This window comes from Mastigoproctus giganteus, chromosome 11, assembly GCF_048544385.1.
Source record: "Mastigoproctus giganteus isolate SK-2022 chromosome 11, ASM4854438v1, whole genome shotgun sequence".
Lineage (NCBI taxonomy): Eukaryota > Metazoa > Arthropoda > Arachnida > Uropygi > Thelyphonidae > Mastigoproctus > Mastigoproctus giganteus.
Genome location: NC_143585.1, coordinates 83123801 through 83151467, shown reverse-complemented (window position 1 = coordinate 83151467; position 27667 = coordinate 83123801). Strand labels below are relative to the sequence as shown.

General features: G+C 35.5%; 1 protein-coding gene across 2 annotated transcripts in view; it reads right to left on the bottom strand.

The window, feature by feature from the left end:
- LOC150078196 (uncharacterized) overlaps nucleotides 1–27667 on the bottom strand; it is an 881600-nt gene that overhangs the window by 400192 nt on the left and 453741 nt on the right. Inside the window, exon 1 of one of the 2 annotated variants that reach the window (XM_090385308.1) lies at nucleotides 12524–12890. The exons of the other annotated variant lie outside the window; for it this stretch is intronic. Coding sequence (XP_090241434.1) covers nucleotides 12524–12686 — 163 coding nt within the window. The 5' untranslated portion in view covers nucleotides 12687–12890. Of the gene's footprint in view, nucleotides 1–12523; nucleotides 12891–27667 lie in introns of those variants that run through there. 2 annotated transcript variants of the gene reach the window in all.

Below are 27667 nucleotides of genomic sequence, written 5' to 3'. Positions count from 1 at the left end.
AACAAAAAATAATATATATATATATATATATATATATATATATATTTATTTATTAGGGTCACACGGAAAGTTATTTCATCTACACATGTATAATGTGTCTGTAAATTGCACGTGTTCTCTGGTCGATTTTTCTGCTTTACTGAACAAAAAACACCGGGTTCGGGGGGAAGCCTTGCTATCTACGCCTGAGACAGACTAACTCACAGCATGGAGTGAAAAAAGCCCACAAAATTCCTCGCGTCATCGACTGGATGCGAACCCGGGCCTTTTCCACCAGGTGTGGGAAGAACGGGACGATACCACTGTGCTACCCGCGTAGACCGTTCTTAGAGTAGTGTGATGTTACAAAATAACATTTTAAAAAGCTTTGAACATATTTATTTATTTACAGACATTTTCACCCATAGGGCACGCACCTGCAGATAATGGTGAGAACGCTGAGAATTACAGAGAATCAATACAAAACAGTATTGATTAATATAAAACTAGTATTAAAATGAATACAAAATTTGGATTAACAACACAGAATAAAGGGCAGTTTCTTATACATTGAAGGTTTAAGTGTAAAATCAATATTGTGATTATCCAATACCTGAAGGCAACGGAACAGAGGGCCTCCAAGTAAGTGTTGAGTAGGAGGGACAGGCAGTGAGAAATTAGTTTTATAACGAGAATTTAAGCGGGGTATAGTGAAAGGTATCTGTTCAAGAAGAGATGGAGAATCGATAACAGAGTTTATGATATTGTAGACAAAAAAGAGATCCATGGAATTGTCGTCTGGAGTGAAGAGGAACGATTTTGAAGCGACGACAAAGAGCTCCGCAGCATCAATGGTGAAAGTGAAGGTGATTTCGAAAGCATAAGAATTTAATAAATTTAAATTGAATTCTCTTAAGCGACATAATTTACATTTTAATGGGTTTATAAACAAGTTATTTTTACTGAGCCAGAGTGAGAGGGAATCAAGACAGGACTGGAGTTCATCGCTCTCAGTTGAAGAATAAATAACTTTGTAAAGTTTAATATCATCTTCATAGAGTTGACTCTCAAACATTAACGGACTGAAATAAAGTTGACAGATCATTAAGGTAAACAATAAAGAAGAGCGCATCCAAGGGTGAGTCTTGAGAACCTTGCGAAACAATAAAAGGAGTTGATGAAGTACCATTAATTATTACAAATAGTTTACGATTACTAAGCAGTGAAGCAAGCAAATCCAGTAAAGGCGATCGTAGAGCACAAGATGAAAGATTGAAGAGCAGAAGATCGATCTGGATAGAGTCAAATGCACGTGAAATATCAAGGATAAGCAAATAAATGATTTCCTTTGTCCAAATTAGTTTGTAGAAAATGAGAGAACAAGGTCAGAATTGAAACAGTTCATTTCTGGGAAAAAATTAACTGTTGATAAAAGGGTGAAGGTGAGAACTAAGATATTTATAAAGGAGTTCAAAAATTTTTACAATTGTATTCAGAATTTTAATAGGTCGGTAGTTATTCTCACTCGATTTTTTATATATCGGGATGATATATAAAAAATTGAACGCTAGTTGAACGCTGAAGTGTAATAACCACGAAAAAGATAGTAATTGAGGAGATTTGTAAGCATTGCAGCTAAAGACGCACTACTTCTCTTGAAGAAAAGAGCAGGAGGGTATCAGGACCAGGAGTAGTAAAATCTTTAAGCCGAGAAATAACTGACTGGACATCATCAGTAGTGAGAACTAAGATATCGAAACAGTCATTAGTACACTGTATTATATTCAAAAGAATAACAGGAAATAGAACGTTGCTGGTTAGGAGAAAAATGTTTCGAAAAAAGATTAGTAATTCAAGACGACAGTTGATTGAGATATTCGAATCATTAGTTAACAGAGGAATTCTGGAAGATCTCGATGTCGTTTGAGATAGCACCAAATCTGGAATTGAAATTCCGAGAAAGTTCAGCTTCAACTGAGTGAAGATAATGAGAATATTGGGATTTCGTAACTTTCATAACATGGTGTCTAAGGGAAGAGAAGAAACGTAGTTAAAGTTAGTTTTGAGTTTTAAATACCTTTTGTGGAGGTAATTTTTGCGACGAATTAAATACACAAGCTTGTTCGACATCCAGTGAGGGAAATTACTACGATTAGCGGAAGAGAATTTGATGGGAACGAACTCAGAAATTATAGAATGAAGGATTAAGTATAGATAATCAATGTAAACTTCAATTGATTCAAAATTTTGGATGGGAATTCAATCAATATTACCCAGAAACCGATTTAGGATAATTTGCAGAACTTAACCTTTCTTCGTAAGAGAAACCCATTGTTCCATTCACTAATCTTGTTGCCATTCTCTGTACTCGTTCCAGCAGCTCTACATCCATCCTAAAATGAGGTTTCCAGACTTGTATGCAATACTCAAGGTGTGGCCTGACCATTGTCTTATACAAGGGGATAATCACCTCCTTATCTCTGCTAGAAAAATTCCTGTATATCGTTGACAAGACACCGTGAGCTACTCTTGCAAACTGTCTGTACTGCTCAGAAAACTTCTTATCTGACTGCACAATTACTCCCAGGTCTTTTCATTCTCTACCACCCTGAGTGTAGTACGACACAGTTGATACATCACTCTGGAGTGACTGCTACCCATATGTAGTACTTTACATTTGTCAATGTTAAACTTCAGTTGCTCAACTTTTCTAGATCCTCTTTGCAGTATCGTATTGGCATTAGTGTTATTAACAACCCTAACAACCTTCGTATCGTCTGCAAACCTAGACGTTAACCCTGATACATACCTTCATCAATATCATTAATAAATATAGAAAACAATAATGGACCGAACACTGAACCCTGGGTGCCTCCACGAGTAACATTACTCCACGAAGAGCAGTGTCTACTGAATACCACTCAACCATCCCTTTATCCATAGCAGCAATTTGCCCTTAATGCCATACCGCTCCAATTTGTACAGTAGTCTTCCATGTGCAACAGTATCAAAAGTTTTCCTGAGATACAAGTATATGATATCAAAATTATTTATTTTTGAATCCAGTTCCTTTGTGACCACATCATAGTATCCAATCAAATTGGTCAAACAAGACTTCCCCTTAACAAACCCATGCTGTGTCCGAACTATAGGTGAAGTCTTGTCTAGATGATCCTGCAGTGCTTCTTTAACCAGTTACTCCATGAATTTCTACGGAACAAAAGTTAAACTAACAGGTCTGTAATTACTTGTGTCACCCTTTGATCCTCCTTTCTGAATTGGGGTCACATTTGAACATCTCCAGTCCATGGGGACTTCCCCTGAGTCCAAGGATGCTCTCATAATTATGGCTAAACATTTGCCTACCTCCTTTTTGCCTCCTTTAATATAACTGGATAGGTCCCATCTACCCCAGGTGCCTTTCTTATGTTTAACTTCAACAATTTCTCCTCCACTTTGCTCTCAGTTATTACAAAATCATTTAGCTTGTCAATTATTAAGCCAAATGCCGCAGAATTGCTTAGCCAGTGAATTTTATGAACGATTCGGGTAAAACGCAGTTGAGATATTAAAATCACTCAGAATGAGTAGTATTGATTTTGGTTGTTGTAGGGTGTTAGGAGCATCACTGACTAAGGCCATATTGCTCCGTGTATATTGTCTGTAAATTGCGTGTGTTCTGAGATCGATTTACTGTTTACTGGACGACAAATCAGAGTTTCTGGGATTAAAAACATGCTACTCTCCTCTGGGACCGACCAACTCAGTCACGTTGTGAAAAAGACCCATAAAATATCTAATGTTATTGACGGAATCGAACTCAGGTCTTTTCCACCCGGTGTGGGGAGGACGGCGATCCTGCCAACTGTGCTACCCACGAGAGCTTCAAAAAAGGGCTCCAAATCTTTTGGAGGCTTCAAAAAGATTGCTGAATCTATAATATTCTCTAATTGATGAATGGTAGCTAACACCACCACCCTTCGAGTTTCGATCAACACGATAGACAGATTAGGAGATAGAGGTGAAATTTTACTGTCAAGTATATGTGGATGTAACCAGGTTTCAGTGAGGGCGACTATGGCAGAAGTTTGTTGCAAAAGGAAAAGAAGAACAGCAGTGATATTTTTTAGAACGCTTCTACAATTGCTATAAAAGAGACCGACTTCGAGAAGAAACTGCTAGCTATGATGAGTAAGTCTGGCAATATGGGAAGCTCTGCCAGAAGACGATATGTACGGCTTAATAACATCATCAACTGGCCAAATATCCGTATCTAAAGTACGTGCTTGTTCAGATGGATTACTTAAGATCAGAAACGAAGCATAGTCTGGATAACGGGTGGATAACTTCCTCACAAAATTGTGTGAAGCCCTAATTCAGTGTTGAGAAAATCCTCAATGTCTGAAGGATTTACGGAAGGAGCAAGCCGACTGACGAAAGACGCAGCTTGGAAAGGAACAGCTTGAGATCTAGTGACTTATTTGTTTCGAAAGCGAACAGTGGCGCTCTACTTCTGTTAGATTAAGAACGAGGTACGTCAGCTGATATTGTTGGCTGTTTATTAGATAGACGCTGATTAAAATTAGTGGGCCAATGACTGTTCTTGGTGGTTAAGGACAAAAACTGATCTGCCGAAGACCAGGCTGAGATGCTTTCACAGGGCCATTCACATCATTTAGCACGAACTCCAGAAGTGCAAGTAGAACCGAGAAATACGTGGTGGAGAACTTAACACTGTCAGACAGAGAGTAGTTAACTAGGTCGGCCGCATCTAAAGGGTGAACACCTTGATTGGAAGTAGCAAATAAAATGATAATGACATGTCACGACTTGTAAATTCAGCTGATTCATGAGCATCACTGAAGGAAACCTGCTTAGGATGTAAGACAGGAGGAACTGGAATAGGTACTGGCGACAAATCTGGATGAACTCTTTCACGATTCCACATTCATAAGCATCAGTAGTGGACGACTGATCGATAGTATTTGTTGGGTGAGGCTTAGGATCTTCGGTAGTTCCACAGTTGAAGGATGTGAAGAACGAGCTTGAAATGCTGCATCGTACATCATGAATTGGAGAAAGGCCTTGGGATTTCCCAGTGGGTACAGTGTTAAAAACTATTATATTAGGATCACCGGGTAATTTATCCCATATACCCATATTTGTATTGTGTGTGTAAATTGCGTGTGTTCTCTGGTCGATTTGCTGTTTTGCTGGACGCAAAAACCCAAGTCACATTAAAACAGTTATTTATGCGTACGGTTTTGCTAACTGTATTCTTGTGCTTTGTTTTACAGCGACTTCATTAATGTTAGTTTTGTTTAAAATGGGCGTAGAACATTTTAAAGTGGTCATGGCAGGCTGCCAAAGCAACTGAGCTGCAGTTCTGTGAAAATGAAAGACTTTTGTCCTCTCTTGCCACTCAGTTAATTTTTCCCTGCAATAACTGCAATTTTCCATGCTTAAACATATTCTACTTTTTTTCTTTTTCCTAAATAATGCATCATACATCTTTAAACCTAGTCGATAAACCTTTTCCATATATGATATGCAATTATTAATATATAAATATACGAGGGTGGTTGACTTTGATTTTAACTCTCTCTAGTTTTATTTCTTTTCTTTTTTTTACAATAAACATACGTAAATACAAAAATCACCAAACTTATTATACTTTAGCCAATTCAGGACGCCGCACTTGTATCTGTCTTGAATTTCTGCCCTCCAACTTTCTCCTTCATCGTACAAATAAGTGATAACCACTGGGAGATAAATACAAACTGTAGGGGGAGGGGACACGTAATTCATGAATTCCGAGCACAAGGTTGCCAGTGTCAACATTGTGATAGTTGTATGTGGACGCACGTCACAGTGCAGCAGAATGAATCCGTTTGACAGTTTCCCAGTTTTCTTGCGAACTGCTTTATGCATATCATTGAAAAGCAGGTTGCTGTAATACCAGTACTGTGCATTAACTGTTGCACGAGGTGGCAAAATATCAACAAGAATCAATCTTTCTGAATATAAAGACACTTGCCATGATCTTTCCCGTTGAAGGCTGCCTTGAATTTTATGGACGGTGAGGATCCTTTATGGCGCCATTCCATACAGGACCTCTTCGATTCTGAAGTGAAGTTGTGTACCCATTTCTCGACACAAGTCATTAGTCGCTGCAGAAAACCGTTTTCCTCCAATTCAAACCGGTTCAGATGTTCTGCGGAAACAGCACACGTTGTACCTCCGGGTCGGCGGTCAGTATCTTTAAGACGCACCCTGCGCACACTTCCTTGAACAAAAAGAGCCGTGAATAATTAGCTCTACAATTGCAATACTTACGTACACTTTCTATGCAATGTCACATATTGTAGTTCGTCTGTTTTCCAAAGTCAGATTCTCAATGCGACGAGTGTTCACATCCGTGACAGCTATCGGTTACATATGAGTAGGATGGTTAGCAACTTCTCGGCATTTGGTAAACTTGCACCAATCACACGCACTTGGACGCGATAGGCCTCTTCCCCATACCGTGTACTTCATTTGCGGAGAATTTCAGTCGGTTTCACTTCCTCTATTAACAGAAATTTAATGATACAGCGCTGTTCTATATTCGGAGCGACAGTATTGTGCATGCGCGGAGAGCACGGATATGTGTTACGATTGAGAGCAGTGTTTCAAACATCTAAAGAGAGTGTTTTGTCGTTCTGGTGCATCACCTTTTCTATTATCACTTGATTTTTTTTTCATTAAAATAAAATTAAAACAAAAAAAATATGTTCACAAGTGGTTTTGAATCCCATACCGAAAGCTGAAAGCGCAAGTTGCAATCCTCACTTTTTTATACCACAAACCGTCGATACTACTTATCCAGTTCTAGAGAAAACATACGAGTGTATCAGACCCTTAATAATGTTAATAAGGGTCATCATTAGACTGCAGAATGATCCTCCTGGGACTGAAGAAGTGCAAATATTTCTTCAATCCATAAAGGAGGACTTAAAGAGGTGATTGAAAACTATAGATTAACGAGTCTGACTTCTGTGGTCGGCAAGATCCTGGAGACCTATGGGGATAAGAATGGAATCCTACAGGATCACGATGTGGGTTTATGAAGGGGAAAGTCTTTCCTGACTAATCTAGTTAATTACTAAGTTATGACGATGTCATAGAAGTTGGATTCAAGAAATGACTCTGACATTACCAGCCTAGACTTTGGTCAGTCTTTTAGTACAGGTACCCCCCCCCCCACAACCTCAGCAGGGTTATCGTCTAAACGGGAACAAGTGCGATTACAAGAAAAATCCTTATGGATCAGGAGCTTGTTGAAGGATAGCAGTTAATCATAAATGGAAATTCATCAGAGTGGACTAATGTAGAAAGTATAGTCCTCAGAGATCGTTGCTGACAATCTTCCCTTCCCCACTTCGTTACAAATCTTCATTAATAAAACTTACGACTAAGTATAGGCAAAGCTATCAAAATCTGTTGATGATCTGAAACATCTTTAACGACCAGAACCTGGCTATGTTGCTTCTAAATGATTTGGAGAGGTGTATGAAATCGTCTGAAATTGGCAATAACATTTAATTCTATTAAACATTCCTGGATTTGTGTTTTCACCTGGAAAACACAAATCCAGGTATAATTTACAGGCTGGGGTATAGGTAGTTAGTTCAGGAATAAAAAATATAGGAGTTACGATACAATAAAACGTAAAGTTTACCAAGCGGTGTAAACAAGCGATCAGAAGATACACAGTATCCTGTAAATAACTCACCTGACCATTGTAATTAGGGATATGATTATTTTTCTACATAAGACAATGATGAGACTACCCTTGGAATATTGTAATTCATGTTTGGAAGCCGCAGAGAGAGAGAGAGAGAGAGATTCTAAACAGACTCCAATAATAAGGGAAGAAAGGCAACCGAGAAGAATGAGAAGCACTAATTATTGTCCCTACGAGAAAAACGGCTTAGAATGTATGGACTACACATTTTAGAAGTCAGCCTAGGAAAATGAACTGCAAATAAATGAGGGAGGTATAATTGTCACTTGCAGGACCAAGAGGATCTGGTGATGTTCACCTTCGGGCAACTTGTAGATCATTAGTCTCCAAAGTAGCCGGGGCAGAGAGTTTGGTGGAATTGGCCAATAAATTTCTGGCAATGGAAAAGTATAGATGATTAATTTTTTTTTAAATTAGATCCCATTCACAGTTCGACTTCAAACTCACCGAACTAACTTTTTCTTCTTTTTCATTTATTCCGTTTACTTCCGTCTTTTGGAACAATATTCCTTTCTTATGTATTTTACAAAAATCACAATATAGGAATTTAAGTACAAAGAGTATTTTCGGTCTTCCCAAACCAACACATGGTCGTAGAAATGGGTGAAATTTTTATGAGCGCTTTTTTCAACCGTGGCCGAGGTTTCGGGTAAGGGTTGCATGGCTTTATAATGCGGAAACTATAGTTTTTCAGGATATAAAGCCTGTTGTCGGTAAAAAGGCAAACCGATCAAAGAATATATGCAGTTTTCATTTTTTTTTTTCATTACATTTTTTATTAACATATATACATATATACAAACGCTTTTCTTATACAATCATTCTGTTGTGCAGAGAAACTCCTTCTGATTATAGACCATCTATATTTGTGATTCATACAAATCCATAAATAACAATAAAACACTCAGAGACTAAAGAAAAACATGCATACACGCAACTATTCAGTGTAGCTGCGTCATCTGGAACAGGATTTAAAGAGTCCGCCAGTTATCATCGCATTCTTTACAGAATGCTGTAGTTTGGCCAAATGTAAATCACATGTGGTTTGTATGTGCCACCTTAGCCGAGCAGCAAAGCGGTACCCATCTTCAGCACTAGGAGGTGGGCCTGTATTAACTTAATTGTCAAAAAGGGGTAAGATCCTGCACCCACCGAAGGCAGTGGTGGGTGCCTAAATTGGTAGGTGCCAGCAGATTTCTCTAGAGAGAAAAAGAAAGAAAGAAATAAGTCACTGAAGGCTTCTTAAATTTCAGTACTACTAAGGATAATCTTGAAAGGCAAGCAGAATGGGAAAAGAAAGCATCCATTCATAATGATGCGTCGATGGAACTCGTCATGGAAGTTGTCAGTAACTGCCTTCTTCTGTTGAAAACGTCAACAGAAAACTGTTGAAAATGGAGACAGTTTCAATCAAAACTTTTACATTGTCAGGTGAGAACTGAGGAATTTTTCCAGTAGGAAATTTCTAGTCACAATAACAAGGGCAGTAGAAGACAACGTGTGCCCAATCTTCTCGCAGCTGACAGAGGAAAGTGTCATTATTTTCTAAATCCAACTGAACAAGTTTCGATTTGATGGAACCGTGCCCAGTGATGAGAAAAGACATGTAGATATTTGGAGAGAACCAAGAAAAAATTCGCAAACAGTGCATTATCGATAAACTTGTATGTGATTCTACCCTTGATTGATGTGGTCCAACGATCTTGCCAGATGTTGATAACCTTTTTCCTGCTTTATATCATTTAAAGAGTTTGCAGTAATACCAGAAAATTTCCAATGCGTGCTTGAGATGATAACAGAACGATCTAAATATAAGATGAGGATCTAATGGCAATGTCCCACCTATTACTTGTAGGGCATCCGTAGAACAACTGTCCTGCAGGCACGTAGCACACAAAGCAGCATTGAGCCCTGAAGATAGTTCAGCTTAAATCGAAACTTTACAGTTTTAACACGCTCAAACCACATAGGAGAACCATAAGCGACAATTGGAAGTAACACAGCAAGAACGTCTTACTGCCTAGACCCCCAGTCAGATTTCGAAATTCTCACATAGCCATAGTAAATTTCTTGACCTTCTCGAGAATACTGTTGATGTGGAGGGTGAAGTCTAGTCTGTCATCTAAAACTACACCAAGATATTTCAAGTTACGGATGTATGATATTTGTTCTTCATCAATCTTTTTACTAGGAGGGCGGTCCAGATTAAACTGATGGTTAAATGATATCATCTTGGTTTTCGCCTGAGATATAGTAAGCTTGGTTTCTTTGGTCCAAGCAATTAGGTCCAGAAGGGCTGTAGACGTTCTGGTTTCAAGCTGAGTTCTTGAACATCCAGAAACAATAAAATCCAAGTCGTCTGCATAGGCAATTGGGAGAGTAAAATCAAATTGTCTGATAAGCCATCTATTTAAAACAATGTTCCAAAACAGAGGTGCCAGAACAGATCCTTGAGGGCATCCATGCGAGAGAGACCTACTAATTGTCCCGTTTTTGGACGATACCTGGATAAATCTGTTTCTGAACTAATTCCAGATGACCTGATAAAGCTGCAACGTATACTTAACAGCACACAGAGATTCAAATACACTTTCCCACCTCATGGAATAGAAATCGAACGCACCTTCAAAATTAATGAAATGGTAATTCGACTACAAGTTCTTAATATGTTCATTTAGTTTTAATAAAGCGTCCTCAACATTTTCCCTTGATAAATCCGAATTGGCGAGTTGAAAATGATTTCTGATCATGAAATAAATCTGTAATTTTATTTCATGATCACTGAATGATGGGTATCAACAGGGCCATTTTCCGCAAACGCGGGAAGACACCATTTAGCAGACATTTGTTAAACAAATATAACAGAACATTTGGGAACAGTTCATCATCAGTTCAACAGTTCTTTATTACAATATTTTCGATCAAATCCAGTCCAGGACACTTAGATAAGCTGAGTTTTTTCAGTGCTGCTTGTAACTCAGGTAAGGTAAAAAGGTGTTTCCAGGCTGGTAGAACATTCAGAATTTTGCGAACAGATGACTGAAAGTGGTTATCAGGGGAAGTCATCGACAGGAAACAAGCCATCAAGAATGCCACTGACAGTGTGAGACCAAGTCAACGTACCAGAGTTATCACATATTACAGAGTTGTAGACTTCATTTGTAACCAATTTATCTCTAAAGATTTTAGATAGAATACCCCACGGGTCAGAATTTCCTGTTGTGCCAACAAAAGCTGTGACACATTAGAACCTTTGCTTATTGATTTCTTTATTATACTCCTGGTACAGTGCACGATAATCTCTCTTATAAGCAGTTTCAGACCGAATATATTGATGTCCCATGACCTTATCTGTGTTGTCGCTTAATTCCGTCCCCGTCGGTAGCAGACTCGCCGTCCTCCCAACACCCGGTGGAAAAGACCGAGTTCGAGTTCCATTGATGACGTGAGAACTTTTTGGGCCTTTTTTACAATCAATAGAACGATAAACAGGATGGGTGTATTATCATGGCGTATTAAAACCAGGATCACAAAAACTAATTCCGTATGAATAAGATCTACTTTTTAAAATTTTACTTATTTATTTTACTTATTTATACTTATATATATATATATATATATATATATATATATATATATATATATATATATATATAAACTTTTTAACTTTTAATTACTGGAAAATGAGTGAACGCATTTTTCGCTATTCATTATTTCTTCATTGTTAACATTTCTAATGTTTATTTATGGGCGTTAGGGGACGCTTAAGTTTTATTTTGCTTCGGTCGCTGGAATACTTAGATTCGGCTCTGACTATCGATAACAATCAGTTGTTAAGAAGCAAATTGTTGCAGACTAGTCTGTAACAATTTACTTTCATTGTTGGTGGACTAAAATTAAAGATGACTACCTTACACATTTGGTTTCGTGCACAGTGTGAGTACAAGGTATCACTAAGGTTGAAAACTGTTTACAATGTACTTAAATACTGGAATAAAAGATGGTGTTACCTTAAAATAGATATTTTAAAATAAACTCAGTGCCACCTTTAGAGATCTTTTACTTCGTACTATATATAGCAGTTGGCAGAGAAGTAGTTTGTTTTTTAATACCAAAACAATTTAATAAATCTTGACTGTCTTTTTCTCCGCTTTCTTAAACCAATATCAGCACGGAAAATTTTGTAATTTTCCGTAATTTATAAAAAAATAAATAACATAATTTACGGAAACTGTTTCATTTTTAAGAATAAAATTTGTATTAAAACAGTTCAACAGGCAGTATTCATTTGAAAATCTATTGAAAGGTACCATGAGTAATCAAAATTTTCACTGAAGTCAGTAGTTTACTGCAAAACTTTTCAATATATGAAAAGTGACGTTTTTAAGAAAAAGGGATGGTTTATGAGAGATACATTACTCATCATAAGCAATAATATGAAAAACAAAATAGATATCGAGGGCTTAGTGTCAGACAATGTTAACTACAAAATTGCATTTTGGTTTTGAGACAACTTTAGATTAACTTAATACGAATAACAATTCATATCATATCATAGAAATGTATTTCTCTAGTAGTTTACAAGTTAGCTTGGGCTATAAGAACATTTCCGGTAAACTAAGAAAATGTCAAATGACTTTTTCTTGGTTAATTACAAAAACGTTTACTACAAAATGATTTTGTAGTTAATGTTGTCTGACACTAAATCCTCGATATTTAGTTACAATAAACATAACAAGGAATTCCCTATAAACATACCGGCATATGACAGCTTATGAGAACTTCCACATTTTAAAACACAAAATCGTTTCTTTGAGCTCAGTTTCGGCGCTGAATCTATTCGCTGATAAATCGGACAGTACTCAAGATTGTGTGGCGGAGACGCTATCGGATCAATTTGTGAAACATACGAAGTAAGCATAGCATACACACATAAGGAGTCAATGGGAAAATTAAGCAACAATTCCTAAGCAAGTTGTGGCGTACATATCAATAACATTTATCCGAAATTATATCTACATTTAATCAGGAAAGGCACAGTAAATATTAACTCAATGACAACTGCGAAAAATGAATTGCCTTAAACTACTGTAGAAACCACGTCTCACGTGATCACACTTGCAAGAGTATTTGAACAACCACATTCAACAACGTGTAGAATCAAAATATAAGTATGCTCTGCTTGTACAGTAGTAGGCAACTGCGCGAGTGTCGGAGCAGAGGGTCGGGGAAAAGCGACACAATATACTTCAGTACAGTATTTACTCCTTGAAAACACATTTCCTTGCTTCTACAGGCTATACCTCGTGATGTCGCCAAGAATGAAGGTTGGCACGTGTTCAGATCTAATTATACCGTAACCAGGCCAGAGACATAGAAATAATAGATTTGTTTGACGGATTGGATCGTTTCCTCACCTGTTGGTACTCTTGTCTATAATTGATCCTGCACGAGACACCATCAGTATTGAGTTCACTGACGGAAGCTGCTCTAATTAGTGAGCATGACATCTCAAGAAGAACCTGTCACGTAATATTTCATGATGATGATAACGGAATTTTCATGTCTGAAAGATAGGTTCATTTTGATTTTCAAATTACTTGTTAGTAACAATAAGCAAAATTAATTCGACCTCATATTTTACTTGACATTTAATTGTTTATTTATTCATTACTGAACAGTCATCGCTGTAAACTGACCCCCCCCCTCAAAACTCGCAGTAGCTAATTAATATGAAGCTGAGATACGAAGTTCTCTGAGCAGGCAGACCAGCTGCCAGGACAGCTTATGGTATCTTGTCAATAATATAAGGGAATTTTGTTAGCAAGGATAAGGAAGTGATTACTCCATGTACAAGGCAACGGTTACACTGCACTTTAAGTGCATACAGATCTGGAAGCCTGATTTTAGGAAGGATGGAGATCTGCTGGAATGAGTGCAGAGAAGGGCAACGAGATTGGTGAGGGGAGCAAAAGGGTGGTCATACGAAGAAAGGCTTCTGTTTTCCAAATTGCAGTGTCTGGAGACTAGGCACCTGCGAGATGATCTGGTTTAATTGCTTAAAGCATAAATGGATTGAGCAAGCTCAATGCTGTTGGCATTCCTTCTCTTGCTCAGACTACATACTTTCCGAACAATCCTTAACGTGCTCGACTCAGTTTGGTTTTCGTAATGGTAAGGTTATTAAATAAGCCTTGGTGAAACCCCTTTCTCAGGTTAAATTAAGTAATTGCAAATACGTGCTGGACATTTTGTATTTTCTGGGGCATTCTACTCCCCATGGTGGACCAGTCTATTCACTCGCCTTAGGGCTGCTCAATGTTCAAAAAGCATTATTTTATAAATCGTATCATCCATATTATTTCAGGTTAGCAACATCTCGCATGTCCTGTGTGAGATGTTGCTAACTTGAAAACTTTTACACCTGAAAGTCAATTTTAACATTCGACGTCCTCCTGTCATCAAACTGTTTGATAAACCACTTTCCATGGTCAGCTTCCATAAATTTTTGGGTTTCATGTTAGATAGCAAATTAAATTTTCAACTTCATGTTCTCCATATCCATATAAAAGTTATTAACTATACATCTATGTTGCTACGAATCTCAAAACGTTCTTGGGGCCTGAATTACAGAACTTTACGAAGTCTTTAAAAAGCTGTATTCTTGCCTATTTGTACACTTGTATGCCATAAATAAGTTTCTGTTATGATATTTGAAGAATTTTATCAAGCCTATTTTTATCTGCGGACCGCAGATGAAGAGTAAAATGATAATATGGCCCTTTATCACAAAAGGCAATACATCACGGCTTATAACTTAATCAAAAAATTTATAGCATAACTCACTTGCAGTGTAATTTTGTATATTATTTCCTCATCTTTTTAACATTTTTAGTACATACATTTTTCCAGAGATGTAAAAAAAAAAAGAGGCTAGTGTGTGTGTGTGTGGCTAAAGGGTACTAATATCATTATTGGCTACTTTATACATTGGAATTCTATCCTGCAATTCTAAAAGTCACAATCATCTTTAAAGGCATTGTAGTCAACAGGCTTTTGCTGAAACGGATAAAAAAAACAAAAAAAAAACAAAAAAAAAACAGAAAATAAAAAGGTAAATTAGAAAATACAAAGCGTTGTTCAAGGGAAATTTTAAATTTCTGTACTGTGATGTTTCTATCTCGTATTTATCCTTCTCCAACAGACTATTAGTTATCAATGCTGATGTTATTAACCTGATATTCTCTTATATCAGTTTTCATAAAAACTGTATAAAACGATCTAGAATTTGACCTTCAGCATTAAGAGTTTTCTTTTCTTTTTTTTCCTCTTTAACTCATTTCAGGTTCGAAGTGAATTGCTTTATCTGTCAAGGAAGATACATAATAGTTTATCTTCTTCTCTAAAAAGTATTTTTAAAAAATTTAGTTATTGAAGCGGGCAAAAGGATTTTAGTTTCACTCGGATCAGTTCGCTGATCCTCCTATTGTGACAAATGCTTAGATTCCCATAAAAAAAATTATCGTTTGGTTTCCTCTTAGCAGTTTCTTTTCCTTTGTTCGTAAAAAATAAAGTTTCTAATTTTTCTTGTTAAACTGTTCTATTATCTTCATCCTACCTTGCTTGGCTCAGACCAGTTACTTCTTTCTTTCTAGAGTAAAGTAACTGGTCTAAATTAAATTCTAGTTCGATCTGTACTATGGTCCACAGACCAAAGCTTCTGAATTACGAATTTACACTACCCCATTACAACCACTGTTGCCACAGAGATTTTACAGCAGGCACTTGAGGCACACAAACTCGGCCACTATCAAGATTTTGGATCTCGACCTCAAAAGTGCTGTTCTCTCACCTTAAAAAAAACAGGAAAATAGTACTACTGAAAAGCTTCGTATTTATCTCAAGTTTCTGAAGAAAGTGATCTTGGTATCATTTTCTTACAGCTACAAAATTTGACTACCACATTCACCATATTCTGAAACAAGTAAACAAAAAAACTGGTCTTACAGATAATCAAATACTCGTATATATTGCTTTAGGTATCCCACGTTCTCCAATATTATTTTCAAGATTACAGTTCTTCCTCTTCTAGAATTTGCTTTCCTGTTTGAAACTCTCACAACTGAAATCAAATCATACTGAAGAAATACTTATTATATACACAGAAGAAATGAATTAGTCTATACACATGTTCAAATACTTTAGGTTTTAGAAACTGGCTAACTGAAGGATTTTGTTTTATAATTGAACAATATGCATTACCTGCGAGTACAGTTTACTGAATTTCTCCACAGTATTAATAAAATCAAAATATCATGTAGATTAATAAAGACTGCCCATAGCTCGTTATAATTATTCCTTTAAAATAATAGTTAATTTTTTAAAATCTTTTTAATCTCCGAAGAGCATTCATTGATATCTGTTTTATACCGTACTAGTACAGGCATGCATTTAAAATTAACATTATATTACGTGACAATATTTGCTCTGACTTCCTTTACGGTCATTTGTTTACATTTAAGAAACTGAACAGTAACTTACATTTTTAACTACCAGCACTACATATCCGACATTATATATATATATGTTTATAGACGTGAATAAGTTCAGTTGTTAGTGCTTAATCTTCACGGAAATTGCTTTTAAAAACTGCTCAATCACTAGCTATATCTCTTTCTAAAATTGTCAACTTTTGAAATCGAGCCCTCTCAATAATAATAATTATTATTATTTTAACGGTCCCCAGGAGTTACGTGTGTGTGTGTGTGTGTGTGTGTGTGTGTGTGTGTGTGTGTGTGTGTGTGTGTGTGTGTGTGTGTGTGTGTGTGTGTGTCGATTTGAACGTGGTGCGGTATGAAAACCTCCTGATACCTCAAGGAGTATACCCTACTCCCTCCACCTGAGATCTCGCGACTCGATTGAAGAGGACTTTGGAAATTCATCCAGTCGTCGAGGAGACTCGAATCCGGCCTCTCCAAACGAGTGACAAGCGGAGAAACCACTATACAGTACTGTCACGGAGGACCGGGCACTTCCGATCCTCGAGGATGCTGGATCTTAGAGTTTACTGTAAGTAGCAACTCTTGGTGACTTCATGAACTGTCATTTGATCGGATCAGCCCTTAGATGCTTCTTGATCATCACTTCCAATCTACGCTAAAAACTAATTATGCAAATTATCATTTTAATCTCCTAATTCACATTTATTAAAAAATAAAAATGCATAATCATTAGACAGAGTTACACATGAGCCACTCAGAGGCCAAACTGATCAACTCCACTTTCTGTAATTTTCTCAATTTTAGTACCAGAGCACATGATCAGTGCTTCACTTTTCAGAAATAGAATTTCGATAATTCTATTTATCACCACGAAAGAGCAGAACCATGTATGGCTTCTGACTAACAGTGAATATATTTCAGAAGCCATTTCGATTAACTCCAGTTTGGTGTCCATAATCGAGGTTATTGTGAAGTATTAAACAAGAAACATAATATTAATTATAAAAGCACATTGTTTTATAAAACATACAAAATTTATGGGTGTAAAATAAAGGTGGCAAGTAATTATTATTGTGACATGCAGAGTAATGAATCAGATAGTGATCCTCCAATACTCAATAACTCAGAAACGTTTCAAGGAAAAGTTTTCGTATTTATTTGGATTCATCGTCAGATTCAAACAAGGAAAATATTGCCCATAACCTAGCTACCGAAACAAATCGTTCAAATACTGGACGGAAACGGAGCCGGAATCCTGACAAATGGGCTCGAAATATTCAGTCAGAACCGTAAAAGAGTACAATGTATGCAGTACGAAAATAGGAATGGACGTTTAATTCCTGCAAAAGAATTTCAAGATAAATGGAAATGTAATCAAAATATCACTTCTGATCAAAGAGAACAAGCCATGAGGGACTTTTACAACTTGGAGAGAGTTAAAGTTAAAAAAAATATTTTTATACGGGGTTCTATAAGGATTGAGATATGGTTGAGATGACTCATCAGGACTTTCTTTCCACATACCATTAGAAGATTCCATCACTAACAGAAAGAAAAGAATTATGGGATTATCAGTCAACTGGCTGAATATGCAATGAATTAAATTAGAGAGGTTAGAAACCACAAATTATACAATTGAAATGCAAGTTTAACGAAGATATAGAGTTTGATTCAATAGATTTGATACTGAAAAACATAGATCAGCCCTTGTTATATCCTTCTGGTAGATCTGTAACAAAAGAAAAGATATGATGGACCTATTGAAATACTTTTCTCTTATTAAACATGGCTATTATACAAATTTAAACACAAATCGAGGTTATGGTACTTTGGATGCATCTGACATTGAAGATATTATTTACGTTGATAATAATAATAATAATAAACAGTTCCTATATCGATTTTCTGTTCAACGTTCCATAATAAATAATGTTATAATGACTTTTGTCATATTTATTTTTTCTGAAATTTCCATATTTTCAGTTGCCAAATCGATTAACTCCCATAAGTTTATAGAAAATTTGTAAAAACATATACAAATGTTTTTGATATATTTATTTTTATGTATTTTATATCTTGTAATATAAAACATAGATCTTAAATAATACACTATATAACATTTGTTGGTGCGTATATTTGAAGCTAAATTTAAAAAAAAAACAAAAAAACAATATTTAAAACTTCATCAATTTACTTTTTATTTCCTGGAGTTGATCAGTTTGGCTTCTGAGTGATTCACATCTTACTTCATTAGAAGAGATTCAGAGTACAGTATTGATCATTAATCCGCCACTGGAGGGGGACACATATTAAGTTTAGTCTTTCGGCTCTGAATAAGTTTCGTATATTTAAAATGGTTGATTCAATCGTTGTTTTTCAGTATCAGGGCTTCTTACCTATTACTGCGATGATGATGATGATTATTATTATTATTATTATTATTTACTGACATATTTTAAGGAAGTATTTTTTCCCCCAGAAATTACCGATATTCAACTAGGCCTAGCTCACTAACTATCTAAGTAATTTGAGAGGTTAGCGAGAAATTCTCATTATAAACGTTATAATACATGTATCTCATTATAAACGTTGTAATACATGTTGTAATCTATAGCTGCATTTTTTTTTAACTGAAGGACAAAATTATTTCATATAATAGGGGCCAAAATAACTCAAAAATGCATTCATATTTTATTCGTGTCCGTAATAAATTCTTTTACTTGTTCAGCAAAAGAGCACTGTTCATTTCTCTTTGTAGATTAGAGTAGTTAAATTCTGGGAGGACTATTTCGAATTTCTTTTTTCAGTGGGAAACCAATGCAAATAAATGTGTGTGCATAAGAAAAATAACGACAGTTTAGTAAACTAAAGAAATTGATAAATTCGTGAAGGTCGAAGCAAAGACAAATCTGAGAGAAAGAGCCAGAAAGAAAAAATACCGTTGATCAATAGAGTGAGGGAAAAAAGAAAAAACGGAATACAAACTTCAACGCTTGAGCAGGCATACATAAATAGAGCGTGACAAATTTACTGCGTTTGGGTGAAAACTATTTTGCAATTCATTGCTTATTCTTTCCTGGAGACTGGATTCTATATCCATGTATAAGTAGTTTTGTAGAGCGTCAAATTTGCCAATACAGACTAACATACAACCTAATGTACGAGGTATAGATGAGTCAGAAATTTTATCCGAGAGATTTCTTTTCTAAATGATTCATCAGACAGCGTTATTTCATTCACTTAGTTATTTTATTTTCTTATTATTTTTTTTTGTCGATTCAGAGCTCGAATTAACGAATGATTTTTACTGTACATATGAAAAAATAAATTACCCATATGTGTTAATTTAGCATTTATCAAGATAATTTAAGCTTAATTTCATAACATTTAATTCTGCCTATGAAGAAATGAAGAGAGAATTATATGTTGTATATTATATGTTAAACAGAAGCTTTTACCACAGTAAAACAAGCTTCTGTTACTTATTATCACGTAACCCGTAGGAGGAAAATAATTTTAATGTATAGAAAGAAAAGATATTCATATTAAAAACAATAAATGTCACGACTATACATTAAAATACGCAGCATTTCTAACATTTTCTAACATTTAAATGTTAGAAAATAAAACATAAATGTCTTTTTAAAAAACACACACACACACACATCTTTAATTATTTTCTTAATTTTTCTCCATAGGCGTGGAACCTCTCCAAAAATTACCATATGTTTTGCATATTGCAAATGGAATTATATGCCATTATTTTAGCGATTCATTTACATATTTTCAGACAGTGGTCTAAGCTAAGGTCTGTGAAAGTATCTGCCACTATTAGTAACAAACCAAGACCAAAAAAGCATGTTTAACATCTTTTAGATGGTTGAAGAGGGATTGATTTTATTTGACCAGACAAATAAATTTGCAAGGAGTGTGTGATTACAGTATTCATTATGTTAACACGGATCAAATGCTACGGAACAAGAACCGTCTGTCATTTTTAAAAATATCCCAAAGGACGCTTAGAGATTTGAACAGATTATTTTGGATTACACAGACGCCTGACAACACGTCTGCTTCCTCAACTACCAACAAGTTGCCGAGTCACGAAGGGTGGAATTTGGCTCAGAGCCAGTGCAAATGATACGTCTCACAATGTTCCGTTAACATTGTACAACGAACGATGATAGTTCACCGACACTCAAAAGTGTAATGGGAAATATTTGGTGGTCAGCAGCAATTTATAACATGGTGTTTTAACATCAAAGATACGGAAGTTGTAAATGTTGATCTAGAAATATGGTGGGTGACCTAATTCTTCAAATGCAACAGATCCGTTTCACTTGTTTATCTTTATAAATGGTAAGTTAAATCCTTCCCAAAACATTTTGTTCATATTATATAATTGTACTGTCACGTGTTAACGCTAGCTACCGATGCAGAATGTGGGAGTTCCCCCCGACAGAATTTCTGGGTGCGCCACTGATAAATGAAGATTCAAAAGTGATGTCCAATGACTTGCAACATTACAACGTTCTATAACGTCGAATCATTGAATAAAATATTGGGTGGTCTGCTGCTGTGAGGTGGATATTTTATTTTAATCTGTTATGCTTGCCATCTATAGATGGCGCTCTATCCGACCTACCTGATCAGAAGAAATCGAAAACGTGAGCAATCAGTAATCCTTTAATTCGCAGGGTTACTGGATATTAAGTGTCTATTAACTTGAAGTATTGTTGTTTGGAGGGTGAGTAAAGATTAACATGTTAAAGGAAATATCTTTGAGGGGGAAAAAAAAAAAAAAGTCAAAACTTTTGTTTACATTCCGAGGCTATTTCAGTGGGTTAAAAGGCACGGACAAAACACAAATAATAATAATTGAACACAACCACATCTCGTTATGATCATGCTGTAAGAGATGGGCGCCTCCGTAGCCAGGTGGGAAGGAGCAGCAGTGCGTAGCACACGCTTCTTGATTAGACCGGGGTTCGAGTCCGTCACCACCAAATAGGGAGGATGCGGAAAGGTCAGGGAATGACCACCGCATATTCCCGGAGCAATATGGCCTTAGTTGCTAATGCTCCTAAAAACCAAATAACAACAACTGTAAGAGATACTGCTCAGTGCTTTAGAGTAGTGAAGTCGAGAGTATCGATGCGGCAAATAGGGAATAAAGTTCATGCCCTGTAAAGTGGGCAGACACTGTAGCTTGTTGTTTTATTTGCAGTTCTGATTAACTCCTCAATTACACTTAATCCATCAAAAAGTACCAAGGTAGAAAGAGGGAGTGAAGGTCGAACTACTTCATGCTCCATATAACTGTTCGTGTCTTTGTCGATTACCGCAACAACCTTTCCGCTCGAGATAGGCTCTACCTGTTTATTATGACTATTAACCTTGGACTGTTTACATAAATACATATTTTTTGTTCTCGATCGAGCGATTCAAGCTCGATCATGATTAAGCTAACCCCTAACGGACTCTTATTAGAACTAATGTTTTGAAAAGCACTTTTCAAAATGCTTTGAAAAAATGCAAAGCAAGGTGAGATCATCTTGTATCCTCTGCAACCAGAAATTTCGGAGGGCGCAAAGTTTTAAAATAAAATCTAATCTAAAATAAAAATATAAAGCGACAATTCCTCTGCCGGAACCTCATCTCGTCAGGAATCTCAAGAGATTACACCTCTTAAAAAACGAGGTAGGAAGAGCATCTGGACCTGGAGCAGTAGAATCTTTTAGAAATATATAAGTAAAATTATGCTGCTTTCATTCTGCTGAAACAATTGCATAATCCTTTGAATAACGAAAAAGAGTTCTACTAGCAAAATCTGTACGTCACATTAATTTTCCTATCAGTTTATATCTGTTACAATGGAACCTCTTAATTGATCCAAAACGTGGAAAAATTGCCGCAATGCGTTTTTGTGAAAATTTTAAAAAATACAACAGTTAGGTGAATGTAATTGTTATTTTTAAAGGTATATCTACAATCATAAAAAGAACAACCTTTCTTATATATAAATTGCGTTTTTTTTTTTTTTTTTTTTTTGAGGCAAAGAAACTTTGGCTAACCGAAGATATGATGCGTCAGTGTACTGTCTGTAAATTACGTGCATTCTGTGGTCAGACTGCCTGTTTTGCAGATGAGAATCATGAGTTTCTTGGCAAAAAAAAAAAAAAAAAAAACGCGCAAGCTCCCTCCTAAACAAAGTAACTCGGCGACATTGTGAAAAATCCCATAAAAATCTTTCCCTTTTGGCGAAATGCGAAGCGACATGACGTACAGAAAATACAGAGAGAGTAACACTATGCTACCCGCAAAGGTGTAAATACAAAAAGCTTCATTACACAAGTAAATGCAAAAATTGTAGTAAATAATTCCAATTTCGATACTCATTAAAGGTCATTTATTCGTGAAGTTGCAGTCGAATTACTGAGTCCTCACGATGTGCTCCGCTTTGTGACCATTGCCAAGTTTTGGAATCAGATTACCTTTTTTATTCTTAATTTACAGCTTAAATTATATATATTTTATGTTTTTAACTTCTTTAATAATTATTAATATTATTTTATTAAATTATGTCTGCTGTTGTCAGCCAGAATTTACGAAAAGCCACCATTCTGTGAGCAAGAGACAATTATTAAATATTAATAATATTTTAAGAATTTCGCTTGAATCCAGGGATGCTTTTATTATAATAGCTAAAGGTATAATGAGCTATTTTTCTGCTTTCTTCGGCATAACTGCATAGATTATCTCAGCTGCTAGTGCCTTATCAACTTTTAATTGTAATAACTTCGCTTCTAATCCCCTTTAGCTATCAACTATTATCGTTGTGCTTATAATATCCAGATTTACAATGTCAGTTAATCATTCGCAAAAACCCACCAATTATTTAGCTTCGTATTAAAAATTAACTCATTAAATTCTAGTTAGTATCATGAACGCGATTCCTGGTTGACACTTTTTGAATGATACATGCTTTATCTTTGTAGATGCCAACTGCAGGTCAATATCACAAACAAGCATACATTCAAGAACGCCTTGATAATGTATATAAATAACTTTTCTGTTTATACTCCGGGACGACCACACGGTTAGAGAAGTACACAAGACAGAAAGAATATAAGAAACAGCACCGTATTTAGCAGTCACTCAAAGCATGTGTACTTACGCACCCTGGTGCTTGACTACTCGGCTACTGCGGCCAGAGTGGATTTAGCATTACATGAAATAGAAAAAAAAAAGAGCAAAACCGAATGGCATTATGGAATTACTTAATGAATAAATAAATAAATATTCCTTTATTTATCATCCAAGTTAGCATAGTACATCGCAATTGTAAAACATCTTAAAAATACTACGGCATTCAAACTAAGCTGGAATGCACCAATAAATACGTTCCGGTCGCTGTATTATAGTTTAAAAATTTAAGTTCTCCAAAATGTTAAGACAGTCGAATTTGTGATCGACATGATCACAAATTCAAGCACATTTATAATCAATCACAGTTATTCGGATTAATTAATCAAATATAATTAATCCGAATATTAGAACCAATATAACTAGATGTCGACCCAGCAAGATGGACAGCCAACTGGTCGGAGTATTACAGATATCATGGAAAAAGTAATTAATAGCTTTAAGAATTAATTTTAATTCTTTTGTTTATTTAATTAATTTCAAATATAAAATTTTAAAAAATTGAAAAATAAATAATGGATTTCTAATGAATATTTCAAAATACGTAGGCTACTCATACTATGTTTTGCTTTAGAATATGCAATGCGAGTTTTTTAAAATATAAACCGTTTAGTAAAGTAGTTAGTGGCAATATGATCTTGGGCATTAATGACACATATTAAGAATAACTGACATACTTTTATCATTGTTAATTCCGAAATGATGTGACATGTCAAAGGAAGTCACAAAGGAAGTTCCTTTATATAACCTTGGCAAAACTTCGCTTACGAAGTTTTGCTAAGGTTATCGCCTGGAATGTATTCTGTACATTAAAGGGGAACCGTCCAGGTAAATCGCATTACGAAATCATTGTTTTAGGTAAAGATTTAACAGCTGCTTCGGCTTCCACTATTTAAAGAATAAAAGCTTTCAAACGAAAGAATCCACCAATACGACCGTACAGTGGTTTTTTTCGCTCCATCATACATTCACGCTATCATTGCTGTAGAAACCTTCCACATGCTGAAAGCTGTAGAATGGACCCTGCAATTATAGCCAGTAATATCATCCAATATTCTTTACAATTATCTTAATATTTTCCTTTGATCATAAAATGATGATAAATTTCGTATCGTAACACCTTGCAGCTGCGGGCGTTAAGATACGCCACCAGTTCCTAAAATACAATAACATATTAATCGTTTTTGAACCACTATTTACTCGACCGCAATTAATTTCTCCGCTTATGTGTTTTACTCCTATAAGGCAAGCTTCAGGACGGAAGGAATTTAATTAATAGTCTCGAAAAGCAGCCAGTTTGTAGTGAGGCAAGCATTTTGTTATTGTGCTGTTCCATTGAAGTAAACATCTTAATCTAAATATCACGTGGTATAATAGTGTTTTATTTCTTTACTGATGACACAGCACATACTGAACCTCCTTCTAACTTATTAATTCCTAATATTCTCGAAATTTGAGGATATTAGCAGTTTAAATGCAAAGTACTGCATATGGGTAGAAATAACCACAGAGAAACGTACCAACTGTGTTGTACTACACTTAAGGTAGTAGAAAATGAAAAAGACCTGGGAGTAATTGTGCAGTCAGATATGAAGTTTTCTGAGCAATGCAGACAGGCTGCCAGGGCAAGCCATGGGGTTTTGTCAATGATATACAGGAATTTTGCTAGCAGGGAAAAGGAGGTGATTGTCCCTCTGTATAAGGCAATGGTCAGGCCACGCCTTGAGTTCTGCGATTTTTTTTTTTTTTTTTTGGCTGATGCTGATGTTCCAGCTCATACATTTGCTTTCTTGCATCACATGCCACTAGTACTATATCGTCATACTGACTCCGAATAAAGCAAAAGTAAATACAGTTTGGGCCAGAATAATCAAATAAAATAAAATAAATTAAAAACAAAATCAAATAAAAAAAAGTACACTCATGGAATAAATATGAATTAGACCACTAAATTCATGAACTAGACCACTAAATTCATGAACTAGACTACTAAATATGTTAACAGGAAGAAGAAGAAACATTCCGGAATAGCCTAACAACGGGATACACTCAGCAAATCATAACAGAAAATTTTACAATAAAAGAAGTTATTTTAATTAATTAACACTGACCAAAATTCACATAAAAATTTAAGCTTGAAGTCGCCATCAAATGCAACAATCATAATGATAAAAAGGCATTACAGACAAAAAAACACAACAATCGATAATTAACATAAATAAATATTATATTTAACCAAATAAATTGATACTTTAAAATAATTATGCATAACTCGACAATATAGCAGTAGATATTTTAATACTGTACTGAAAACGCCATATCAACTTATACAGTATTTCAAATACATACTATATAATTCCTATTTTACAGACCAGATGGCGGTAGTGACTTGACATTTTTGAATTGCAAGACGTACCTGAGACATGATCAGCAGCGTTAAAAAACTCGCCATTAGCTTTAAAACCTTTCCCATCAACACACACAGAAATAAAATAAAATAAAATAAAAATAAAAAAAATATATATATAATTACAAATTTTCATATATATATCCCACCAACAGGAGAGCTTCAGTACTGCAAATGCTGCGTAAAAATACATAAATAATGAAAAGTATAGAATGAAACAAAAATTGCTTGTTTAAGTAGCGACGAAAGGGAAATTTGCATTTATTATTATGAATATAATAACAACACCGGAGAGAATTTCCTTTTTCTTCTTCTTCTTTTTTTGTTGTTTCTTAATTGCGAAGGATTTCAAGAGCGGCAAAAACACGAAAGTAACCTGTTACGCTAATTTTGAATGCACAACCCACCTACGAAAATAGTTCATTACTGTAATACAATGCATACATGATGAGATGATAAAAGGAAACTTTTTAATGCTGCCGTGAGAAATTCAAAAAAAAAATTGTACATTACCAAAGCTAAAAAAAATGGCGCTTCCGTAGCCAGGTGGGTAGGAGCAGCAGTGCGTAGCACAAGCTTCTGGATTAGACCGGGGTTCGAGCCCGTGACAACAATACAGAGGATGCGGAAAGGTCAGGAAATGATCACCGCATATCATCGGAGCAACATAGCCTTAGTTGCTAATGCTCCTAAAAACCAAATAATAAATAAAATAAAGATAAAAATAAACTAAAGACAAGCGGCTGTTTGTATTTTGCCGAGAAGAAAAGGCAAATTTGAAAATTTTATTTTATTTTTATTTATTTTTCGAATTTTATTTCGAAAAAATTTTCTTTCGAATTTTTTTCTCAGTTGTTTCGGAATGTTCCGATATCACGGAATACACTGTTCTCTTATACACATTTCTTTACTTCCTGTTACTTCTCCAAGTATGGATACGTTTGTTAGAGAAGGGGCAAATCCCATCTGTTTTTCTAGGAAACTGCGATATAACGATGATGACACATCTGAATGAGAGTAATTAAAAATTAAGCTGAAATTTAGCTTGATTTTATCTTTAATTTTTAACCAGCTTTCGTATAATATACGTGCATCACGAACAGTTAATATATAACAACTGAAGCACTGTCTGTGAAGGGGAAGATCACCGAAGTCGCTTCCTCCTGAATTTACCACTATTTTTGTACTACTATTTATTTGACTATTTAGAGTGCTCACAAGCCAGTGGAAAAGATGAAAAATCTCGCACCTCTGCCTGAGATTGGCAATCTGATTCCAGATGTGAAACTATTGAGAGTTCCCTGGTCTACGATGGGAATTAATTTTATAACTTTTCAGACGAGTACTGTTATTCAGACGTACCCGTCTAACAGTTATATTGCAATGTTTCCAATATCAATTTAATAATCTCGTTATGCAAAACAAGGAAGGAGTAATCCCTATTTTTAAAAGTATTCAGTATCAATTTTTATCATTGATTCTTTCGGTGTACATAGGGATATATACAGTACCGGGATGCCTGGGCGCTTGCAGAAATTTTTCCGGTGCGTGGGGGGGGGTGGGGGGGGGTACCGTAAAAAAACTAAAAAGTATAGAAATGGCTAAGAGTAGGGCTACTACGTACAAAATTTTTCAAAAGTCGCTATTTCGTGAAATATCAAATAAAAAATTAGCTACAATTCTGAAATGAAATTAATTACTGTATTATTTATTATTATTTTTTATTTGCTAGTCCTCTCTTGAGAAAAAAAATTACATGAATTATATTAAAATCGAAAAATTCACAGT